The 23,240-nt window shown below is 41.3% G+C and overlaps 1 protein-coding gene across 9 annotated transcripts in view; it reads right to left on the reverse strand.

The window, feature by feature from the left end:
• The window catches only part of LOC6619540 (polypyrimidine tract-binding protein 1), a 127,358-nt gene that overhangs the window by 58,354 nt on the left and 45,764 nt on the right, over window positions 1-23,240 (reverse strand). The window contains exons 1-4 of one of the 9 annotated variants that reach the window (XM_032722732.1): window positions 19,943-20,519; window positions 18,837-18,946; window positions 16,576-17,005; window positions 12,922-15,576 (exon numbers count right to left, since the gene is read on the reverse strand). The exons of 5 other annotated variants lie outside the window; for them this stretch is intronic. In XM_032722732.1, coding sequence (XP_032578623.1) covers window positions 14,638-15,576; window positions 16,576-16,578 — 942 coding nt within the window. In that variant the 5' untranslated portion in view covers window positions 16,579-17,005; window positions 18,837-18,946; window positions 19,943-20,519 and the 3' untranslated portion in view covers window positions 12,922-14,637. Of the gene's footprint in view, window positions 1-12,921; window positions 15,577-16,575; window positions 17,006-18,836; window positions 18,947-19,942; window positions 20,520-23,240 lie in introns of those variants that run through there. 3 more of the 9 variants (XM_032722728.1, XM_032722729.1, XM_032722731.1) reach the window with 3 other exon arrangements.

Below are 23,240 nucleotides of genomic sequence, written 5' to 3' on the forward strand. Positions count from 1 at the left end.
GGAGCAGACAACACGCAGCCAAACAATAATTGAAATAAACACTTAAAAACTTTGACTGCAGCACTTTCTTCGTGCTTGGTCTTTGCTATTTTCCTTTTGTTGAACTGGAAATAGTTTTCGTTTTCTTATAAGCGTGCTGCTGCTTGCCGCATTCAGTTAAATTCTATAAAGCTGAAAAGACAGATTTCCCGACGGCTGTGAAAGCAACAAAGAAGTAGTAATAGCGCTGCATACTTTTGTGCGTTGCGGCACTCTAATTATAGCTCTCGTGATTTAGAGACAATTACGTAAATATAATTAAGTCATTGAAGCGTTTAAGCAAGAGTCAAAAGGCAATCACAAGGACACAAAGCGCTGGCCGCAAATGAAGTTTTCGCAACATGTCCTGGGGGCGAGTTTTGGTTTTGTTCTTGTTTCGGTTCGCAGAAGAACAGACCGCAAACCATTCAGTGTGTTTACATTTCGCACATATGTATGTATTATTGGGCACCCAGAACCATGAGTTTTCTAATCTAGACCAACGAGTTTGTCAACGTCAGATTGACAAATAGCATCTCTTCTCTTCACACACTACTTAATTACATCGTATAATGATGAGATTGGGCCGGATCCTAAAAATGTTTATTTATTTAAGTCATAAATTGAAGCCATTAAACCAGAAGTCTCCAAATGCTGCTTATGGCAGATCGAATAATCAATATAGATAAATGAAAACACGAAGGAATGATAAAACTAACAAACATTAAAATTCGCTTGATATTTTCCATTTTTAATTAGGTACTCACATATGGTAAATCAAATAATCGAATGGAATTTTTCTATGTTATGTCGACTATTTATTTGGACAGCAACTAATTTCTAGCATTGTAGATATTTTAACCATCCAAAAAATGCACATTCGAATTAGGGAATGAAATTGTTGTTTCCCAACTCAAACGAACAAGCAATGAATAAAATAAATAATAAACATTGTTTTTGTAACATGAATTGTCAATGCAGTCGGAAAACACATATGCATGTACATATGGCGATTTCCCTACCCATAGCAAAAACAAAAAATAACTTGAGGAGCTTTAAACCACCTCATATATATGTACGGCCATTTATTGGAGATGCTTTAAGCAGCCAGAAATAAATGTAAAATTAAAATGTTGGTACATGTTGTTATTGCGGTTGCTTTTGCGTGCTTTTTCTGCCACAAAGCCCCGCTAATTAATTTGATTCGTTTTTGCTGCCTCCTTGCGTTTCTAAATAGCAACAATTACTGCCAAGGAAACACATTGCAGAACCATTCTGTGGGTTTGGGCCGATAACAAGGATCATAACATTTTCCTCTTTGTAGGTCTTTTGTTCTTCGTCGCTTTTTATGAACATTCCATTGGCCGAGACTAAAATAGGCGAAAAAATTAATATCAATTTTCGAGCTTTGTCTAGGGCTAACAACCCTCTTTGTTGTTGCTGGATACGGCTGCTGTTGACGTAAATTGTAGATTATAATCAAATGTATTCTGTTCCGTTTTGTGAATTATTTTCGTGGCTTTATACGCTGCTACTGGTTTGGAGTAATTTTTTATATTTTCTTTGCGTGCCTTTGGGCTCTATGAATTTGTCCTTTGGCTAGCTCTCTCTGGCTATATTATATTAATAGCAATTACTCATAATTACTCGCTCTCTCCTGCATGCCTCTCCCCGATTCTGTTTCCCTGCAATTAAGTTGATTACAACAGCAGTGACAGCCCTTCCCCTTGTCTGTGTGTGTGTGAGTTGCACTCTCCCACGAAAAAGACTGTTGATTGTGGAGGGGTGCAAAACAAAATTAAAAAGCGAAAGGTTAGCTGGCGAGCACATGCTTATAAATCACAGTAGCTCCTTAAGCTCCTTCTTTGCTCTGTTTTCTTTCCCAACTGGCTTGGCTATCCTTCTTTTTGCACTCAAATTCAACTAACCGCCGCGAGCGCCGTCAAGAAGCCTTCGTATCTGGCCTGGGCATCTCTCTTGTGCGCTTTAAGTGAGGTTATTATTTTCGCCTCTCAGTGGCTCACACATACACTTGGCATCTTTTCCTGATAATAGAACGTTTCGCCGCAAGACAAATTGTGATTCAGCCGATGGAACTGTGGCAGTGTTGCACTCGAAAATTATTTTGTATATTTGTGTTGGAAACTATTTAATATAATCCATTATAATCCAAAAAATAGCATATCAAAAGCAAAACCATCTGATATTTAAATACCTTTCCTGACCCGAGAACAATACTTTTCTCGTTGTCTAGAAGCCACTTTTTTTTCTAAGTGAAGAACTCCATCTTCACTTGGGTTACTTCCCTCAGGCCGACAATCATCATCAGTGTCAGCAACAGGAGGCGGATCCGCTGGCTTTTGATGCAAGCGGTAAGCGCGTTATCCCAACCGAATCCGAATTCGAAAGTGGGCTGCTGGGCGTGTTTTCCGTAATTGAAAAGCGAGAAGCGCCGAAACGGCAAAGCCAAAAAGCTTCGCCTGGCAGCTACAAGTGGTGCTGGATAGACAAGTCAAGGACGCCCCGCTGCTGATTGACAACATATTCAAAAGCCAAATCATCGACCAATGCTGGCGCTAACGAGCAGGGCCTCAGAGGGCGGGCGTCATGTGCGAAAATTAATTAACAAAATTGCGTTTTAAAAATGTGATGCGCGCTCTAAAAAAAAAGGCTGCAATTACCGTTAATGAGTTTAACGCCAAAGGCGCCACCAAACGCATCTCCTCCTTGATTTTCCTCTTAACGAGCAAAGCCTTTTAGACATTACAAAAGTTTCGCAGCTTGTCTATTTTGATGTTTTCGTTTTTTAGCTACCCTTTTTTCTGTTGGGAAAATATTTAACTTCCTTTTGCACTTGGCTTGTCTTTGACTATGGGGTCGTGTCAAAAAAGTGCACAAGGCACGCAACAAGTCTTGACCTGAACTTGGAACTTGGCCAAGCACCTTTGACGTGGCTCCTGGAAATTACCCTTTTTACGTGGCACATTAATTTCGAGCAGGTTCACTGGGTTCAGTGAGCAGTCAACCCCAAACACACCCACACACGTACGCTTCTCCACATTTGACCAGTTCATTGAAGCGATTTTGATGTCAGGTTCTTTTCATGGGAACTATTGCCAAGGCTACAAACCCCAAGAGTGCCACAAATGGCAGTAATGACTACCAACGCTTTGATTTCGACTTACAGCACTAGCTGCCCATCCATCAGCATCCAGTTGCTGCTCTATTCTTTATTTTCCCTCCGCCGGATTTCAATTGGTAAATGGAAGCCAATTAGTGGCCCGGCTGTGTGGCCAAGTGTTAAATTAATTACCTAATGGCTGCACTCTTGAATCGTAGCAAAGTTTGCTTATTGAACTCTTAAATAAAATGCACATGCAACTTACTCGCACTATTTGCCCATAGATATATCTGGACGCATTTGTGTGTTGACTTAATTATATTTGCAGTGAGGAAAAACGGAATTGCCGGTAATCAGAGCTGGAGCGTCGGTCGAGGCGAGCCAAGTGCTGTACAAATAGCCAGTTCAGGTGGTGCACGTTCTTTTTGGGTTAGAGTACGGGCTGACCCATGACAATGGCAGAGCAAATATTAAACAGTCGTACAAACATGCTATATGCGTGCACTGCGACTGCTTTTGCTCAAAAATGCCTTCGTCGGTAATTGGTTTCGCTTTCAAGATCTCAAATGCCAGGTCAAATACAACGTTTTCAGTAAAACATACTAAATGCCATACGAACAGTAGGGAGGGGAGTTTATATGCCCAAATGAAGGATCAATAACCAAATGGAATTCATACATACAGATCGGCTATTATTCTTAGAAACGCATTATAGAAATATGTTTGTTTTTCTCTCAGTACATCGATGTGTGTGGTCAAGTCGAAGAAATCTTGACTTGACAAATCGAGTAATAAAAATGGCCCGTCTATAGCAGTCAATACAGGGAGACAACAAAAAAGGCCAGGCTTAGAGCATGATCCCCAAACGGGAAGAACGGTGCACAGTGTGTGTGAGAAATGTAAGCTTAAATATTTTATGGCGTTCAAGCTGGCAACACAAAGGAGCAAGTGGGAGGAAGGAACTGATGCCAGGTAAGTGCCGGTCGCACTGAAATAAAATTGCATACTTCATGGCGCAGGATGCGGCAAACACAGCGACAGCAACAAGGAGCTCTGAGCAAAAAGGAGCCGCCTGCCAGACGTCTTTGTCAGCAGGCAGCGAAGAAATTCGATGAAATTTATTTACAGTTTAAAAAGTAGACAAGTGCCAAGGAGCCGGTGCAGAGAGGATACGACTGCAATCGACTCTCGTGCGTGTCTGCATGGGTTTATTTAAAATTCAATTATGGCACACAATTGTCGACTGCTTGCCGCAGTGCCAAATGAAGCGGGTTGCTTGCGGAAATAAAACGCCCAGATAGCCAAGATACTTATGGGACAAATGGAAAGAACGTCTGACTGGTATTCAAGTATATTGAAAATCTTATGAAATTGCTTACCAAATAGTTCAGTTTATATATATATTGTTCGTCGATCCTTACCTGCAACAAAATAGAGAAATGAAAAAGAAGTTAGTCAGGATCTGGCATTGGGTTGGCTTATAACTAGGACATTGGACAGTACGACGATTTTTGGGTTATCTAGCGGCACACAATATTTAATTTCATACGACAAAAACTAGATACGTAAGAAACACGTTTTCCGAAATCATAAATTCTCAAAAAATCAAATGACGTAGAAGATAAATATCTATGAAAGGTAATCAAAAAATACTTAATGAGGAATATAATTATTTTATGATATAGATTTCCTTATTTCATTTAATGATGTACCGTTTTCAGGAAATTGCCTCATCGGATCATTTTTCAAGGCCAACCATCGACATTACGGCTGCTTTCAATCTAATTATAATTTATGTCATTGGCATACAGCCTAGAGACGCCATTTTCGCTGACTTCACTGTCTGCCGCCCATAAATTTAATATTTCCCGAGGTTTCGATATCTGTATCACCATCTGTAGTAGCAAAAGCAAGACAGGGAAGAAGCGCGTGTCATTGGGACACCCGAAATCTTGTTAAAGAAATCTCAATTATCAACTTTTATTGATTTGCATAGCAAACTCAGAGCAGAAAATGGTAAGCAAGCGCCCACCAGAGCTCAGTGCTATTTACGCTCCATTTTCCAAGCTTTTCACTTTCGTAGAAGAACGAAAAAATGCACGAAAACAATTACGATAAAAATGTGAACTCGGCGTCTCTTTTGACTCGGTTTTGTTCGGTTCTGCCTGTCCCATCTTGGCGAGATGAATGGGGCTTTGGTTAGGTAACCTGCCATGAGACAAGCTTTGAGCACGGATAAAAGCAAATTATGATAACAATAAAGATTTAACTAGAGGGAAGTTTGAGTGGGCGGCAAGCGGGGCGCTGTCAAGTGGCATTTCCATGGTCCTGTCATTGAGAAATCGACAGCACAAAGGACCCGGCTAGAAGCAGGGACAATTTAAATAGACATTTATCTTGTGGGGCACACACTCTTACACCAAAAAACGGGAAACCCACGCACACACACGTGCTGGTTCCTATAACAAAATTACAGTGACTGCGGCTGAGCCATGACGATAATGCGACTGACGATAATATGGGTATCCCCAAAAACGTACGAGCGAGAAGCTGATTTTGTGGATGTTTGTCCCGAATTTTCTTACTTGTTTTGTTTGATTTTATTTATGCAAAAGCAAAAACAACCACAACATTTTCCCACCGCCTATCTAGCCCTAATTTGTGTTTTCTTTTCGCGTTGCTTTTATCCTCCTTTATTATTTTCTTTATAATTTTTAGCTTGGCAAATGTTTTTCAAAGCATAAAAATACTTTTACATTAACTTGTTTCAACACGCACTCAAACCAAAAGTTGTAGAACATTTTTGGTTTTGCTTTTAACGCTCAAAGACTTTTGGGGCCAAGAAAAACAGCAAGTTGCTTCAGGAACAGCAATAATAATCACAACAACTGCGCCGTGTGTTTATGGGCAACATTCCCATTTTTTGGCGAAAATCTGGAAAAAGTTTCTATGTCTATCGGCTATATAAACATCATTTTCGTTAAGTGGTTTGAAAGCAAGCGCCGAAAAAGTTGGAACCTTTACGATTTGCCTAATGCGTTGGCCTATCTATCACCCCGAATTACAGCAAGTCGCCAGCCTATTAAACTGCAATAAAGCCATGTCTTGGCTGGCTGCCAAAATTGAGTACAGCAACAGTTAACCAGATTTTGGCTTTCCTAATTGGCTGCCTGTTGTTTGTTGCTGTTTGCCCGGAGGGCCAACACAAGAGAACAAAGGGGAAAGAGAAACCAGAAAAAGAGCAGCAGGCGAAAAAACTGTTGCATACTTACTGGAGGCACCCCTAATAACTTTTGCTGATAATATGTGTCGGTGTGTGTGGCAAAAATAAATAAAATACTTTTGGCAAGGGCTTTTTGTGGGAGCCCCTTACGTGCAGGGTCTTCTCCCCTTTGTCTAGGAAAAAAACAACATAAAGGAAGGCAGCAGCATAGATTTCGGCATATCGATAGCAAGCGCATTGCATATTTGCTTTTGAGCTCCCCAAACGGAGCAAGCAGAACACTTTTATGGCTGCTGGCAAAATTTATGATTTCCCCTTCTGCCTTTGTTAAAAAGGGATTTCGTTTTGTACAGCTCGTTACCTGGCTGCCCCTTCTGCTGCCTGGTTGGGCTTGCCACAATTTAAGCGCTTTAAAATTTGCATGAAAATCGACGAAGACAGCAGCAGACCTTACCAAATTATGGCAATTAAAGCAAATTAGCTAAGTGAGCACAAAAGCGCTTGCGAAATCCCGGTATCAAAGTTCAAAAGCTCGCCAATAGGAATTTAACTAAACAAAGTACTAATGAACTTGGGCTTATGGCACAGACCGACCGGCTGGGAAAATTGATTTGCATAGCAACCGAAGCATGTGGCATAGTCAGCCAAATCGCAAGACACTCGCTAAGCAGTTTAACTATTTAGAGCAAGAGCACTGGCTGAAGCCCCACTCACGGCTCCCTTTGGTCCTTGTGCGTCGCACTCCATGGCAACTACAGTTTGAGGTGCACGCCGCAGGCTGAAGTGTCAAAGACATGGCCGTCACAGGCTTGCCTGCTCACAAATGTTGACAAGCTAATGAAATGTGAGGCCCCAAAATTGATACACTCTGCAGGAAGACGATGATGAACTCAAACTCAAACTCACTCCACAGAGCTATTTACTGTGAAGAGGAGTCCCTAGCGACCTTTTTGGAAGATGGGGACGGGTGCTAAGTTGCTGCTAAGACATTTGGTTATGCAAATCGAAATCATAATGAAATCAAGAATGGGAAGACTGCTGGTATCACTTCAATTTCTGCCGAATTGATTAATGAATAAGTCTATGGCAGGAACTAATTTAAAAAGAAAGGCACAATTCGTATATCGCCTCTATTTTGCCGTATTGCTTATTTACTTATTTCTTGGACGTGACTGTCATAAAACAAACTAGTTCCCATAATTTAGTAAGTTGAAGTTTCAATTCATGCCACATACATTACGTCCATTCCAGAAATGATGATGGTAACGCACTAAAAGAAGACCTCAAACGAAGGTATAAAATATGCGATTAATCGGCCGTATCGGCGGATATATCATACCACAAGGAGAATCCATTCAAACCTGAACTCCAAAACAATTTGCCGAGGACATAGAAAGCCCCAAAGACGTATGAGTGGTAAATCACATCAATATGTAACTCAGTCAGCAGCCAGAACCCTGAAAGCCAAAGCAAAGTGGAGCAACAACAGATGGCAAAGATGTTTATCTAAGAGCAATGGTCCAGGAAACACTTCCTCTACTCGCTGTCCCTCGAATCCACCCACATCTAGCGACCCCACGATTTGCTATGCAATTTTACACACTTGACCATTAAACGTAGCCATTGGGAGCAGTTTGCATAGCAATGAAGCAGAGACAGAGGCGTGTTTGAGTTCGAGGTCTGAATAGAAAAGCAAGGAGTTGGAGTCGGGTCAACTTTATGAAGAATGAATGATTACGTCAGACCAGAGAGCAGCTTAGCTTAGGCGCCTCCCCGACGTCCAGCCAGATGAGGATGATGACGACGATGATGGCTAACCGCATCCAGGAGGTGTGTAGTTGACTGTAAAAACTTCAATGAATAAATTTTTCTCCTTCGAGGTTGCCGTAAAAAGCATAAATATGAGCCAGACACACAAACAGGATACAAGGGAAATAGTAGCAGAGTAAATTGATCGAAATGAAAATGCTCATAAATTTGCATCCGATGGGCCAAATATTGTAATTGAGAGATGGAATTTATAGACTATCTGATAAAAAGTGAAACAATTTAGCTACTTTTTGGCTCTAAAAAAAGGAGAAAGGTAATCTGTTTAATATGAATATAACTCCAATGAATATAACTCATAATAGCGCATCTAAAATTAAACTGAATGCCATTTAACATTAGTTTTTAAGAAATGGTGATCACAATTAAAGAGTTTCTATATTAATAATTATAATAATAATAATATAATAATTAATCGCCGAGAATATATAAAAAGTATATTTTAAAATTGTCTATAAAATCGGTCAATTAAAATCCACTTTTGAATAAATACGGAAACCCCATATTGTTTGCATACTCTGCTTGGACCTCGTGACACTTGACGATTTGCCATGTTGACACAATAAAACGTCAGAAGAAGCTCCGAAACCAGAAGAACACGAATGGGAAAAAATGCCAAGTAGATTCTATGGAATTATGACAAACTGTCTCGAAAATGCTGAAAATACTGTTAACGTTTTGGCTCCGGACCAAAGCGAGCTTGGACAAAGCATGAGGAAAAAATTATATGAACTGCAGCTCCTGCTTTTGTTGACTGACGAAAGGAAGAACGTGGCGTATGAGCAATGTCTGCTGATGAGAATGATGAAACAGCAGAAAATATGCCAGGGGGGAGGGCGGCATGCGAATACAATGAACTTGAGTGGAGCCGCTTTGCTGGTCTGCCTGCATTTATGAGCATAAAAAATTGGCGCCGCATTTACACAGACAATCAAGCGCAGTCTTCACTTTTCCTGGCTATGAAAAACGGGAGAAAATCGCTTGAAAGGCAAAAGGCGGACCAAAGACGACAGGCGACAATGGCCGGGTTTCAGCCCTTTTTTGCTCTTTTCATATTTCTGTGCCTCAGCCTGGCAATTGCACAACTCATCAAAAGTCTGCCCTCCGGACGGACTTCGTCCTGGTGTCTGCCATTTGCATTTATGCACATAAAACTAGCGGAAAATTTGATGTTGTGTTGACGAAAGGTGACAATTGTGCACCAGAACTGCATTTAATCAAGTTCAAACGAGACTTCGTTGGGCCAAGGACCACAAATTAGTAATTAGCATGTGCTTATGCTCTGTCGCAGCTGAACTCTGTGCTTTTAATTATTAAGGGATACGATCGCTTGAATTAAAATAGTGTTCTCCATGTAAATGCATATTTTAAGGCACAAAATTCACCAGCTCAACTTGGACCTGACACACATTTCTACGCTATAATAATAATTAGACAAGGGACGGATAGACAACGCCTGTGCTTATTAATCAACCCCAAGCAAGCGCACATGAAAGTGTGCTATGCAAACACGCAAAACTTTGCCCTGAACTTATTTTCAACAAATTAATTTTCCACCCACCAGAAAACAGAAAAGCGGGGCTCTCCGGGTTTGTTTGCCCAACTCTAGTTAATGAAATCAGTTGCACTCGCCCAGATTGCGAGTGTGTAAATTTAGTTAACTGCAAACTTCAGCCAACATTATGTCTGGCATCGATGCCGGTGGTTCTACCTGCCTGCCTGCTGCACCTTTTAAACATTTATATATTTTGCACCTACTTTTCTGCGGCAGCCCGTTTGTTCGCTTCCGTGTTTTTTGGGTGCGTTGCAGCGCAATTTCCAGCTGCCAGACGCAGAATTTCCCCAGCCGCATACATCAAGCTGCGGGCAACCGAGCACGAAAATTTCCACCACCTCCGTCTGTGCCATACATACGCATATGGAAATGATGTCCGTTCGTGGCTTTGGTAATGTAAAACGTAGCAAATTGAGTTCATTTCGCTGACGGACTCCTAGCAAGCAGAACTTATCATTAGTATCGCTTTTCAGCGCACCCGTGCCGCATGCCGAATGAAACCATCTCTCAAATGGCACAGTAAACAGAAGCGGGATAGGAATAGGAATGCCGGAATGGGTACCGCGAAAGGAATAGGGATACGTGATCCTGGCGCACGTAAACATGTAATAATTACTTTGTTCTAGGTGTTTTCAACTCACTTTACTCCGCTAAAAGTTGCGGCGAAACTTTTCAAGCAGAACAAGTTGAGCGGACACTGCGAAAAAAACTTCTGAGTTAAAGGAGCGTTTCGATTCGGAAGCTTTGATTAGAAAGTATGGACTAGGTGTACATACGACCAGGTTATTGAAATAAGGAAATCGTACATTGTAAATCCAAGCATTGTTTTTATTCTCGCAGTGTAGAAAGAGGGCGAGTCCTGGCCTGACCCTGTTAAGCGAGTATTAGTGGAAATTTAATATTGCAATTAATACAGCAACAAAGTGTGCATCGCATATTAATAAGTTAGTTTGTCGCTTCTAGTTTGAGTGAGTGCCCGAGTTGGTCTCGGGCTTTGGCCTCTGCTCATATGCTCCTGCCAGACTCCTAGTTTGGCAGTTTGCTAGTTTCCTGGTGTGCTAGTGAGCTCGTGTGCTCGGTGGATTAGTACACTGGAGGGCAAACATTTTGCGCTCGTAAAAGCCAAAGTTACAACCTCGCTAGTTGGCTTAGGGGGTTGAAGGGCGCGCTTGCTTTTAATGTTCTCTTCCGTCAGTCACTCATTCCGTCGCACATTCAATATTCATATTCATATGGTCGTGGTCGCCGCATTTAAGCTTTTAATGATTTCGAAAAAGTTCGGTTTGAAATAAAGGGAAAGCAGGAAGCGCCATTGGATGCAAAAACTTTCCTCCTAATGCGCTTAGCGGTGGTCGTTTAACTGCAAACTTAATTCGGAGCTACACACATTTTTACTATTTTTTTAAGGATCTTTTCCCACGCGCCGCGTTGTTATTTAGAAGAAATTCTGGTATTTTTTATGGCTGCGAACGGGCGACAAAAACTATTTGTGCAAACAACAAAGAAAACTTGCGCTCACAAAAAGGAAAATCATCATCATCAGTTGCCGGAGGAGCGGGACCAGAAGCAGAAACAGGAGCAGCGGCAGCAACTACAAAAGCGCAACAAAAGCAATTTAAATTTAGCCAGCGGCATAGCTGAGTACTGAACACTGAGTTGTCCGAGCGAACAAATTTCATTTCATTGCCGAGCGCGAAACGTTTTAGTCATAACTTTTTAATTTGTTTGTCAGCGACAGGCGAATAGCAACGACAAGCCAAGGCACAGTGAAGCAGCGAAGAAATAAACTTGTTTCAACAAACATGGTTTACATTTTCCTTAAAGTGCTTCACTTTACTCTTTCGAGAGTCCACAATAATCTTAGCATATGTTGCGGACTCCCAGATTAGCGCAATCACAAGAGAACTCATCAGTAGAAATGAAATTTCGTCAGTACCAAAAAGTGTGCTACGAAAATCGATTGAGGGCCGGATAAATCATAACAATGCTTAGGCAATATGTCCTGTCCCCCGTCCAGGACCCGCCCACCCCCTTGCCCACCGGTGCGTCGGCTCCAGCTTTGATCAATGCAAAAATTCTTGGTGTACATGTCTCTGGGGTTGATTTATCTATTTACTCGGCAGCCTCGTCATCAGGGATCCCAGAGATGGGACGGGCGGAAAACGGACTCCCTTTTCTAGCTGTCAATATTTAAAACGTTGTCCTGCTTCTGAGCACGCAGCTGCTGTCCCCGTCCCCTTCCCGCTATCCTACTGCTGTAACGCTGCGTGCTTAACAAGAGTTTATTGAATTTTATTTTCTCATCTCAATTTGATGCAAGCACGAAGCACTCCCTTTCGGCCTGCCCTCACTTATTTTGGGCAACATATTGCCTGTCCCACTTCTTGACATCATTTTTTGGGGAAAAGAGAACTTTGTCTCCGGTGCATTTAAATTTCAAATTGTTTCGTACCGGACGATCCCCAACCGAGGAAGATAATTGAAATTTTGTACTTAAAAAATACTTTTACGCAGCATAGTCGTAAATCGCTTATTACAACGAATGTTATGTATTTCAACGCAGAGCGAAAACTTTTTTCCGTATTGGAGTCAAGTTTTTCGATTACGGATTAATGTAATTTTTTCTTCATATATATACATACATATATACTTCTTTTTTTTAGCATGTTGACCCCTCCCAGAGCTCATCTAGTTTGTTTGACTTGTCGGCCCGGCTTGAAAGTTTGATGAATTTTTAAATTTAAAAAGTTTATTTGTGCGTTCGTAAGTTTGCCGAGGGCCGCCAGTTCTGCGGATTATTATTAGAAGTGCAGGCTGACTGACTTCAACACTTCAAAGCGAGTTGGTTGATGAGGTCGTGCCACTTGCGAGCGCTTTTCCCACGAACTTGCCACCGCCCAGCTTGTTTATTCAAATCCCCAAGCACACTTCCTAATTTCAACAATTTTCTATTAGCCCTCGCTGCAGAATCTTTCATGTTTCATTGTCAATATCTTTATTCATCGTGCGGTTTGCAGGATTTCTTTCGCGGTCTTTATTAGCACCTGTTTGCTGTTTGCTCAGTTAGTTTGAGCAGTTATCTGCCTCTCTATCGACAAAAATATTTGCAACAATGGGCGGCAGCGGTGAAATAAGAGGGAAAACTCTGCTGAGCCACATAAATAAATACAAATAAATTAAAATACAACTGTATTTCGTTATTGCGATAATTACTAAAAACAAAACAGCGGAATTTGTCGCCGCATAACAATAATAATTACACACAGCCAATGCAAAGGGGATCGATGCGAAAAATATTTAATCACAAAATGCTTTCATGAACGAATGACTACATTTAATGACGGCCAGATGGAAAATCGCACGAAAATAAAGCGAAAGACTAAAATCAACATTTAAATTGGCTAATGGATAAGGGCAGGGGTGTTAGGTATTGTAGGGGCGTATGTTAAACAAAATCAATTACAGATAATTTAACGTTGACGGGTGGTGTGCAAAAAGGGGAAGCACATAATAGAGTCATTTAAGTACAGTTTAAACATTAATGAGGGTCGAGGGGTAATTGCAGTAGCAAAGCAAGGAGTTTCTGGCCACGATAAATCGATAATAAATGCGGCAGACGTTGGTCGCCCGTTTTGCCAGCTTGGCTGTTAGAATAACTAATGGAGCACACATACGCATACGGACACCTAACACAAAGGATACAGGACACGATGGGCGATACGCAACACCGTACACGAAGCACTGTGGCACGTTTGTTTCACTTGTGTCCACGGCTGGGGAAATACAACTGAAAGCGGAGCAAGGGGGTCAAAAGCGGCCTTTCTATCGCCAGAAGTGAGTGACGAGGAGGTACAACTTTTTGCCTTGCGCGCTGCAGTTCGCGCCAACAAATTGCAGCGACATTTCAACGACAACTAATCAATATGGACAACATTTTGTCGGTGGGGTAGAGGAGGACAACAAGCGGGAATATGCAAAGGTAAACTAAAACAGTTGGGTAGTACAAAGCATAAGTGCTGGCCAAACAATTGCGGCTAATGCTCGCCTGCAACGCGATAGTTATGACTGATAAAATAATAAACCCACTCATACAGCAACTATAATTCTTCTACATTTTTTATGTTTCGCAAACCTTCGATTTGCTCCTCTCGAAATTTGCGAACTTCTAACAAAGTTGAGATTGAGTCCATTAATTTGTGTCGGATATAGCACCCTGATCCGCGGCTAATTTGTATGCCAGTCAGCTAAGCGAGCGGTTGCACTTTACTTTATTGCGCACAATTTACCCACAACCCAAAAGCCACCCTTTAGCAGACGTGGCCCAATAAGAACGGCCGAAAAAGGAAGGCCGGAAAAAGGGTCAGTTTTCTATACCTATATATAATTGCACATAATTGGCATTTAATTATCCCTCAATTCACACTCTCACAGAGGAATAAAAAGCATTGAAAGTCAGAGCCTCTTCGATTTACGCAAATAAAATGTTATATTTTATCGTTAAACAAGATGTAGATAAGGAAAAATACTTTTCCTAGTTTACACACACCTGAACTTCGAAAAGCACGGATTGTTCACTGAGAAATAACGCAGGTATATTTATAAATAAATGTAAAATGGGTCTGTGAAGATGTATTTTAATTTATTACTAGCTTAATGGTCTTAATTCTAAGTTATTTATTGGTAAACAAATCAATCAATAAAATCTGAAATACATCTACAAAAACAACGACAACAACTAGGAGCACGACAACAAATGAGGAGGCAACAAAATAAACTACAGCGGTGAGTGATGAAAAATTCGGTTATTAGGAAGTAGTGAGCATGTACGAACTGTAAGGTTTCCAAAACGTCAGGCAAAGCATGAGAAAAGGTGTTAGTGGGCGGCAACGGTTACTATCTACATCTCGATAGGAAAATGAGTAGAGGAAAACTCAAAGAAAACTGAGGAGAGAGTTGTTTTATAGAGTTTTTTTTACTGAACACACAAACCTTTTTAGGAGAAGATAAGTGTAGTGAAGTTGGCGATGGCATAGAACAATCAGAAGATGCAGAACTGCAGCCGCTGCTGGCGCTGCTGCAGCCCCGAACGCTGGCCAGTGGTAAGTGGTGGGGCATAATCGGCAGTGGTTCTGGCCCCAGGAGCGAGGATATTGTACCACCACCCACTGCGGTGCCAAAATTACCGCCGACGGCGCTCAGGACTGCATCCGCCACTGCCTGCGGCTGCTTCTTAGTAGTAGTGGTAGTAGTTCTAGATACGGCTGATAGATTAACTGTATTATTTACATTGTTGGTCGGAGTGGTGGCCGCCGAAGTGGGCGTGGCCGCGGTAGCGAACATGGCCGACGAGGCCACCGCCGCCGCCGGAATGATGGTCAATGGAGTGCTCGGCGCCGTGAAGAACTGTGTCGGCACAGATACAGGAACCGGACCCGCAATCGGTCCGGAGATCGCACCCGGAATCTGGGCGGCTACCGGTTTGGTAGGCGTGGCGGGGGCGGTGCTCACACCCACAGCACTGTTCACCTGAAGTTGCATATACGTCTGCAGCATGGCCTGCGCTTGAGCTTGAGCCTGGGCTTGGTAGTGGAACTGCTGCTGCATTTGTTGCTGATGCTGCACTTGCGCCTGCTGTTGCTGTTGTTGCTGCTGGGCGGCAATGGCAGCAACCTGGTGGTGAAAGACGGCCGCCTGCTGCTGCTGCTGTTGGTGTTGCTGCTGGTGCACCTGCATGGCCTGATAGGCGGCGACTGAGGCTGCCGAATGCTGCGGATGCTGATGCGGATGTGGATGCGGATGCGTGGACGGCGGTGCGTGCAACAATTGCATTTGCTGTGCGTGGTGGGTTTAGATTATTTGTTGTATTTGGTTTTGGCGAGGGTTTTGTTTTGGTTTCAGTTTGGTATTTGAATTGGATCTTTTGTTTCCCCGCAAATAAAAAAGAAAACGAATCGAAACCAACTAAAGTGTGTTTATTATGTAGTGAACTGTTATATTATATACTGTCGATATTATCCGTTTAAAATTATAAACCGTGTTTCATGGGCTTGAGAAAAAGTGAGCTAAAGAAAGTGATTCGAGAACTGAGATTAAGATAAAGAAATCAGGTGAGAGAGATAGAAGTGATAGTTTTCAGCGAGCGCTACTACCAGTGGATAGTGGATAGGTAAAACTACAATTGGAACCATAGGCAGAGAAAGACCGATACAGAGACAGTAACAGAGACAGAAGCAGTAGCACAAAGATTTAGCCAATTTTTAAAAGATCTAGGTCCGCTCACAACGTGGTCACTTGAAAGAACAGCTTAAGCAAAGAAGTTGTGAAAGTTTGTGGCCAAATCATGAGGTGAGCTTCATCTTCGTTTAATTAGATTTTAATGTCAATGGTTGAGTTGGCAACACAACACAATCTTAAAATAAACTATATACACGTGAAATGAGTATTAAGAGTAAAAATAGTTCCCCAGATTAAATAAAAAGAGTTAACTTAAGTACAACTTAAAATTAAAGATTAACTTAACCTCCCCCCCCATTGACATTAAAAACTTCTGAATTTTTTCGAAATATATTAGGTAGGCTAGCAATATAGATTAATTATGGCAGAGAGAAAGTTAAACAAAAATATAATTTTAGGCATATAATTGGCTTTTTGCATAATAAACTGTACAAGTTTCGTATATATTTTTAGTTAATAGAACTCTTTCCATATTTTTCGATCAAGATTATTCTGATATCATACTCATTTTGTTTATTAGTTTAGCGGGTCAAATTTTTTTGATTCGATTTTTTGATGATCGAGTGAAGATTCGGTAGTGATTTTGGCGGCGCTTACCATTATTAAATCTTGTATAGGGGAAGATTCGGCCGAATCAGATGCAACGATCTCGTTCTTTACCGTAGCTGCAGCTCCTGCCACTGACGAAGTGGGCGGCGGTGTGGGTGTGGCGGGACGGTTGGCGGCAAGCGACGCTTGAGAGCTGCTGCTGATACTGAGCGCTGCAATCGCTGCTGACGCCGTGTTTTCTGTTAACGCAGCAATGATGACAGTTTTATTGGCAACAAATGTTGATTAAATTTCTCCGCTTCTAATTTTAGCACTTGGTTGTTACTCGAGAGTTTTTTTTTTGGCGCGATTGAAGTATCGGATTTTGGATTTTCTTTATTTTTGGTATTTTCTTGACAGGTTTTGATTTTAAGGAAATTGCACAGGGTTTTTGTTTGTTTTTGTGTTTTGGTGAATATATGAGCTCTGTTTATGGTTACTATAGAATGCCAATTAAATTAATTTTCGATATTTTATATACCAATTTTGTTATGTAAAGCTTTACGCAAATTGTTGCTTCGCTAAGTCGATGGACAAAACAATCAGCTAACACGATTTTACTTATTCCCTTTCTTTAGATTTTGAGCGTATTTTAAAGTTTTATTAAAAATGTTAATATGCTAAATATCACTACTGCGGTTGGATAATATTTTAGACATTCATAAATATGTATTTAGAGATATGAAAACCGTTTAAAGATTGTTTAAAGTTGCGATTGATTGCAAGATGATTGTAGATTGTATAGAGTGGTTGTCTTAGAGATTGTCATAGAATAGAGGTTCGATTTAGGATCTGTAAAGTGCCTAGGCTAGAAAAACCTTTTATTTTATAAATATATGATGTAGAGAAGAATGTATATAAATCCTATATTACGCGCGTAGGCGCTATATCTGATGTGTATATGAAATACGCTAATTTCGTGTGATTGTCAAAACGCGATTTCTTGTCGATCGAGGCATTGATTAGACCCGGCGATCCCACTTTAACCCTATTCTCTTAAAATCGTTAACCCCGATGGTTATTTTAAAAGTCGATTGAAAGTGATTGAGATAGTCTCTGATTGACACTGCTTGCTTACAAATTACAAATTGACTTTCCTATGCCTTCATACTACAACCGTTGTCAGTAGGCAATTACAGGGATTTAACTATTTAAAATTTGCTACTCTGCCTTACTTTGGCGCTAATTTGGGGGCTGGTTTGATTGTTTAGTAGCATCAAAACTTATAACTATATTTTCTATTTCTGTTTGATTTCTTTCTTTTTCTGCAATCTCTTTCAAGTGCCTCTTAGTTATTTTCTTGTCGTCCTTTGATGCTGATATGTAGCTACTATACGGATTTTGTATGCTCCTTGTAAATATTTATACTTAATTTTCAATTTAACAACCTTTGCATTCTTTCACTTTTCTATCTTCGTTACCTTCGACTTATTTGCTTATCACCTTTTCCGATTACTTGTTCTTGCTTTTTTTTCTGTGGTCTCCTGTGTTCATTGATTTCTGGCCACACGTATATAGAGTTTAAATCCCCTTCTAAATTACGCTCAAAATTAACAGCAGAAGATCCAAATATATATTTTGATTCTTAAATTGCTATAAAATTTCCAATTCTATCGTGTATGTCTCAACAGGATCTTTTTTTTTTGTAAATATCTGTTGCAAATCTTTATTTACTATATATAATTTAAAATACTGCTTCGTACCGACTGAAATTCTCTTCTTTTTATAGCAACAATTCACCACTTTTGTCTGTTTCTTTTTTGTGCCTTTATGTATGGTTTTACTTTGTTATTATTTTGTTTTATTCAGTTTTGATTTCTTAATGAATTCTATTCGGTAGTGTTGATGTCTGATGGGTTTTGGGCGGGGCGGGTTTCGGAGAGGGATTGTATTGGGCTAAGAAGAATACCACGGAGTGCGTATGGAGTTTGGTTGCCTTTAGCTCTAGATTTATTTCATTAATGCTGGGATTAGTCAGTTTCTGATTGCTGGTCAAGAGATCTGTAGAATTTGTGTAATTATTTTCTTGTGAGGTAAACGACAGAAAATAAAATCGAATTCATATAAATAAATGGAATTTGATTTGGAAAATTTTATTTTCGCACAATATATTGCCAATTCAAAGCCAAACATGAAGGTCCAACAAATCATGTAAATAAGCCATACGAAGAGAATATCAATGGAACCAAAGAATATCAGTGCACAAAATAAGAAAGAACAAAACGAAACACAATGGACATAGGTTTTTAACAATAATTTGCTCTTATTACCAATTAAGTGTCGAGTCAAAGTCGTTGAAGTTGAATGTAGAATGAATTTATTTTCAATAAATATTTTTGTTTGGTTTATTGCTGTCCTTGCGGGTCTTGTAATTATTGCTCTGGAACAAAGGCAAAAAAAAAAATCATGGAATATTTTGCGATTCTGAATATTTTGTGCTCCATTGTGCGCTTCAAGTGTGTAAATAATTTAACTTTTTTTATGAGACATTCCTTACAACTTTTTGTGAGTTGTGAAAAACACGTTTTAGGGCTGAGAGGCAAACAGGAGCTCAGGGGTCTCTCTCTTTCGCTAGATTCTGTTTAACACGCACGAAATTTCTTCAGAGTTACCGGTTTGTTGTGCCGCTGTTGCTTTTCTTCTTGCTGTTGAGTCACACAGCCGCCCGCTGCAAAAACAGGTAAGAAGCATGGAGAGAGTTCAAGCCCGTGAAACATTGCGTGGGCCGATCGCTGTCTCCCTAGTACTCCGCCAACGTGTAATTACAACAATAAAAATAAACTGCGGGAATTATATGAATGCGTACTTAGTACGCCAACAGCAGCAGCGACAAGTGGCCAAGAGGATGCCGTCTATGCTGACTACGGCTGTTTGTGTTCGGCCTATTGGAACGCAAGCCATAAGGTTTTATGGCCAGAATCGGAGCTAACAGAGAGGAATACTTGTGCGTTTTTGCCTGCTATTTTGTTATTCGTCTTTCTTTTTCGGGGTTCGTTTCGTGTTTTCTTTCCTTTATTTTCGTTCTCTTTTTTTTCTGTTTTTTTTTTTGTGGGCTTGCAAACACAAAAACGTGTTTCTTTGTTGGCGACGCTCTTGTCTTTGCCGGTTCTGAAATTTCTTAGCCTATGTCTGGCTTAAACGTTGAGGAGAGGAGAGAGAGCCGTAAAGACTGATGATGGCTCAGAACTTGTTGTTGCCAAGGCCTATAGGAAATATCAGCGGTCCAAGAACTGAAGAGCGGCTGTCGAGCAACGAACTTTTGCCAGCAATTTTGGGTTCGCTTTGCTCGTTCTTCGCTTTTTGTTAAATTATTACGTTTGTGAGCACAAAATATTCCTTATTTGTTATGTTCCTGCTGTTTATTTATTTTTCTTACGTTTTAGAAAGCGCAAGGTGCGATAAAGACACTGGGAAACGAAAATTAAAGTAGTTTTATATGTGAGGATTTTTTATTTGATTGACACACGCGAAAAGTGAAAACACCACGAAGCCGGAAGTCGATTCAATTTTACTTTTCAATTAGTGAATTTTTGAAGCTTCGATTAAAATATTCTCGGGGACTGGTATCTGGACTGATGTGATCTGTTCGAGTCGGGCACTGGATGCGAACTGCGCGTGTTATTTTCTTTTTATCATTATCCGCGTGCTGTTTGCGAGGCGTTGTTGCTGCTGTTGCGGCTGTTTTCGATTTGAGCCCGACTTTGATTTGGATATTGAAATTCGTCAGTGAGTGGAGAGTGTGTGAGAGTGTTCTGGTGCTGGTTGTGGCTCCCGCTGCCGTGCTGTTGCTGCTGCTGATGGTGCTACCAGCGGTGGTGGAGAGGATGTCGCTGGCGATGTCAGAGGTGTGCGGCGGTGGTTGGTTTGGGACGTAGGCAGCGACGGCAACTGCGACTGCGAAGCCAACTTTCAATGATGGCTGAACGGAACGAAAACGGGGAACAACGTGGGCTACCGACCTGATGCTACTTCTGCTGTTATACTAGGTGATTCGATTCGATTCCTATAGAGAGCCAACGAGCTGAGCGGCGGACAGAGTTGGAACGGGTTAAAGCAAAGACTGTACGAAGACTGAAGTAAGAACGAAGTAAGGTAATATACCTTTTTGTTTCGGAGTCGGACGCCGATTCCTCTGCCGCAGTTGCAGTCGCTGCCGGGATTGAATCTGTTGCTGCTGCGTCGGCAGCGGCAGAACGGCGACTCGTGCTAACCAAAATAAAGCAACAGTGGGACCATGAACCGGACTCGAGCTTATAGAACGAACGCGGCCGATACGAGCGGCCACGAACCGCCGACGGAATCGGCCGTCGTAAGCAGCATTTCTCCTCTTGGCAGCGAAGACTCCGAAAAAAGGAGGTATAAAAACGAGTCATCAGTAGCACACCTTTTGGGCTTTCTCCTGTTTAGCGGCTCGCTCTCACTCTCTCCGCCGTTGGTCTGCTACCTGATGGGTATAGTTCGTTGTCTCGGTATATTTTTCAGGTGCGCAATTAACAAGTAATCACTTTCAGCGGGTCGCAACGAGCACGTATACGTACTATTATAAGAGTGTTTATACATTATATATTATAAGCCTACTTGTATAAGACCTTTGAGGATCGCAAGTGGAAGTCACAATGGGGAGGAACTACCCGAACTACGGTACCGTCTCCTAGGTACCCCTTATTTTTAGCTTTTGTTCTTGTAACAGCAATTGTTGCAGTAACATTACTGGCACACACACACAAAGGCAGGACTCACGCACACGAGCACTTCTACGTGAGACAGCAAATGCATGCGCCATGCGTGTGCGCCACCCAAAAGCCAAAGGTGCAAGCGAAAGGGCCGAAATGATTGAGCGAGAGGCAGACAGCTACGAGAGTACCAAAAAAAGGCCAAAACGACGTCGGCAGCGAAATCAACGAGAAAATAATAATTGTTACACCTGCTTCGGAACTGTGGCAAAAGAGGGTGGCTCAAAAACACCCCCACAAAACCGAAGCTCGCTCGGCATTCAGGTGAGCATTTGCCACCCTGCAAATCGTAGCGGGAAACACCAAAGTTCGGAAAAGCGAAAAGCTCGGCCAAGGATGACGAAGCGAAGGCGAACCGGAAAGCCGAAAAATCTTTCCCGACGCACAACAGCCGACATCGACTCCGAACGTTGGCAGAGCGCATGACGCCAAGGTGAAAATTATGCGTAGGTATGCGGGTTTGTAAGTGTGCTTTCGGGAGTTTGATGGAGGGTGGCAAACCCCCAAATGAGGGGAAATCGCCGAATAGAATTTGTTGTAAGGGGTAGTGTTATCCAACAGTAAGCTGCGGGGTTGGTAAAAGCCCTTCTCAGAGCTTTCTGCTAAGATGGGAAGCAGATAACATTATTCTCCGCTAGTTCGCTCTAAAAAAAAATTAAAAAGCATTAAGATTTTAAATTAAACAATTATAGATCGCGATAAAAGATCTAGCCGTAACGTTGCAAAATAACTGTTCGAAAATATAATGCACTTGCTCAACAATAGTTTGAATAATATTTCGTATGGCGTTATGTATCTTCATATTTGAATATGATCAATCAATTGATATTGTATCCAGGAAATCAATGAGTTGATAATACAAGAAGCAAAAGGAGCAGAAAATATAATCGATTGATTGGTGGAATTGATTTGGAGAAATAAAACGAGATCTCACTTCTATGATTTAACTAATAAAAGTATATTTTTTTTACAGTACTTGTTGGATTTTTATAGAGACTTTTAAACGTAAAGCAAATCGAGGGATTTAGCTCTGTCAGCTGGTTGGTTCAGCCCCTCCGATAGAAATAACGTTTTTAGAGGAGCGTTAAAACCGACGACGGGGCAATGGCTGTGTGCATAAAAATCGTTTGGTTATTGTTGCAAGCGGCAGTTGCGGCTATAGCAATGACAGGGGTCAGAGCAACAGCGTTGGCTTCAGCATCGTCATCGATGACGGCGATGAGAGCTGTTGTAGTTGTAAACGGTTTATGGGATTTACGCGCAATTTACTGGCAACTTTCATTGCTCTGCACTGGGCACGACATTTTAGTGTTATTTTGGGTTTCAAACACGCCCAGTTTGCTTGCAAATACTAAACCTCAGACAAATTTCTGTCGGTGTACTTTTTGTTGCGAAACAGGATAAATGGTCTGAGGCTCATGGGGACACATAAAAAACAATATGCGCTCCAATCTAAGCTGGGCCCGTTAAATGATTTGCGTCTGTGTTTACCCCTTATCCGTGGACCAGACCCGATTACGTTATTTTTTGTAAAAATTACTATGGGTGGTAGATAAATAAGAAGATTAGGGAATTGTAAAGCGCAGAATACCTGCAGAGAGAATAAAAACAAGCCAGGGCAACAAAAAAAAAAAACAAATTTCAAGCAGATTTTTGATTAAGTCGTAAAAATTGGTTACTGAAAATGTAAATAAAAATTTACTCAATTGAATGAACAACCAACCTGTCAATGGTCTAAACGGGATTTCCTCCCAGACTTATTGTTAGCAACATTGTTGCAGCAACAAGAAGTCGAAGTACAGCCAGGCAAAGCTGTCTACGTGCAATTTGCAGCAGCAACATCCCACACCAGACTTGAGGCAAATGCACAAGTTCGAATGGCTCAAAGCATGTGCCTGTACCCCCTTATTTATGTGTGTTTTTCCGCTGCAGCCGCATAAT

The sequence above is a fragment of the Drosophila sechellia genome, chromosome 3R, assembly GCF_004382195.2.
Source record: "Drosophila sechellia strain sech25 chromosome 3R, ASM438219v1, whole genome shotgun sequence".
NCBI lineage: Eukaryota > Metazoa > Arthropoda > Insecta > Diptera > Drosophilidae > Drosophila > Drosophila sechellia.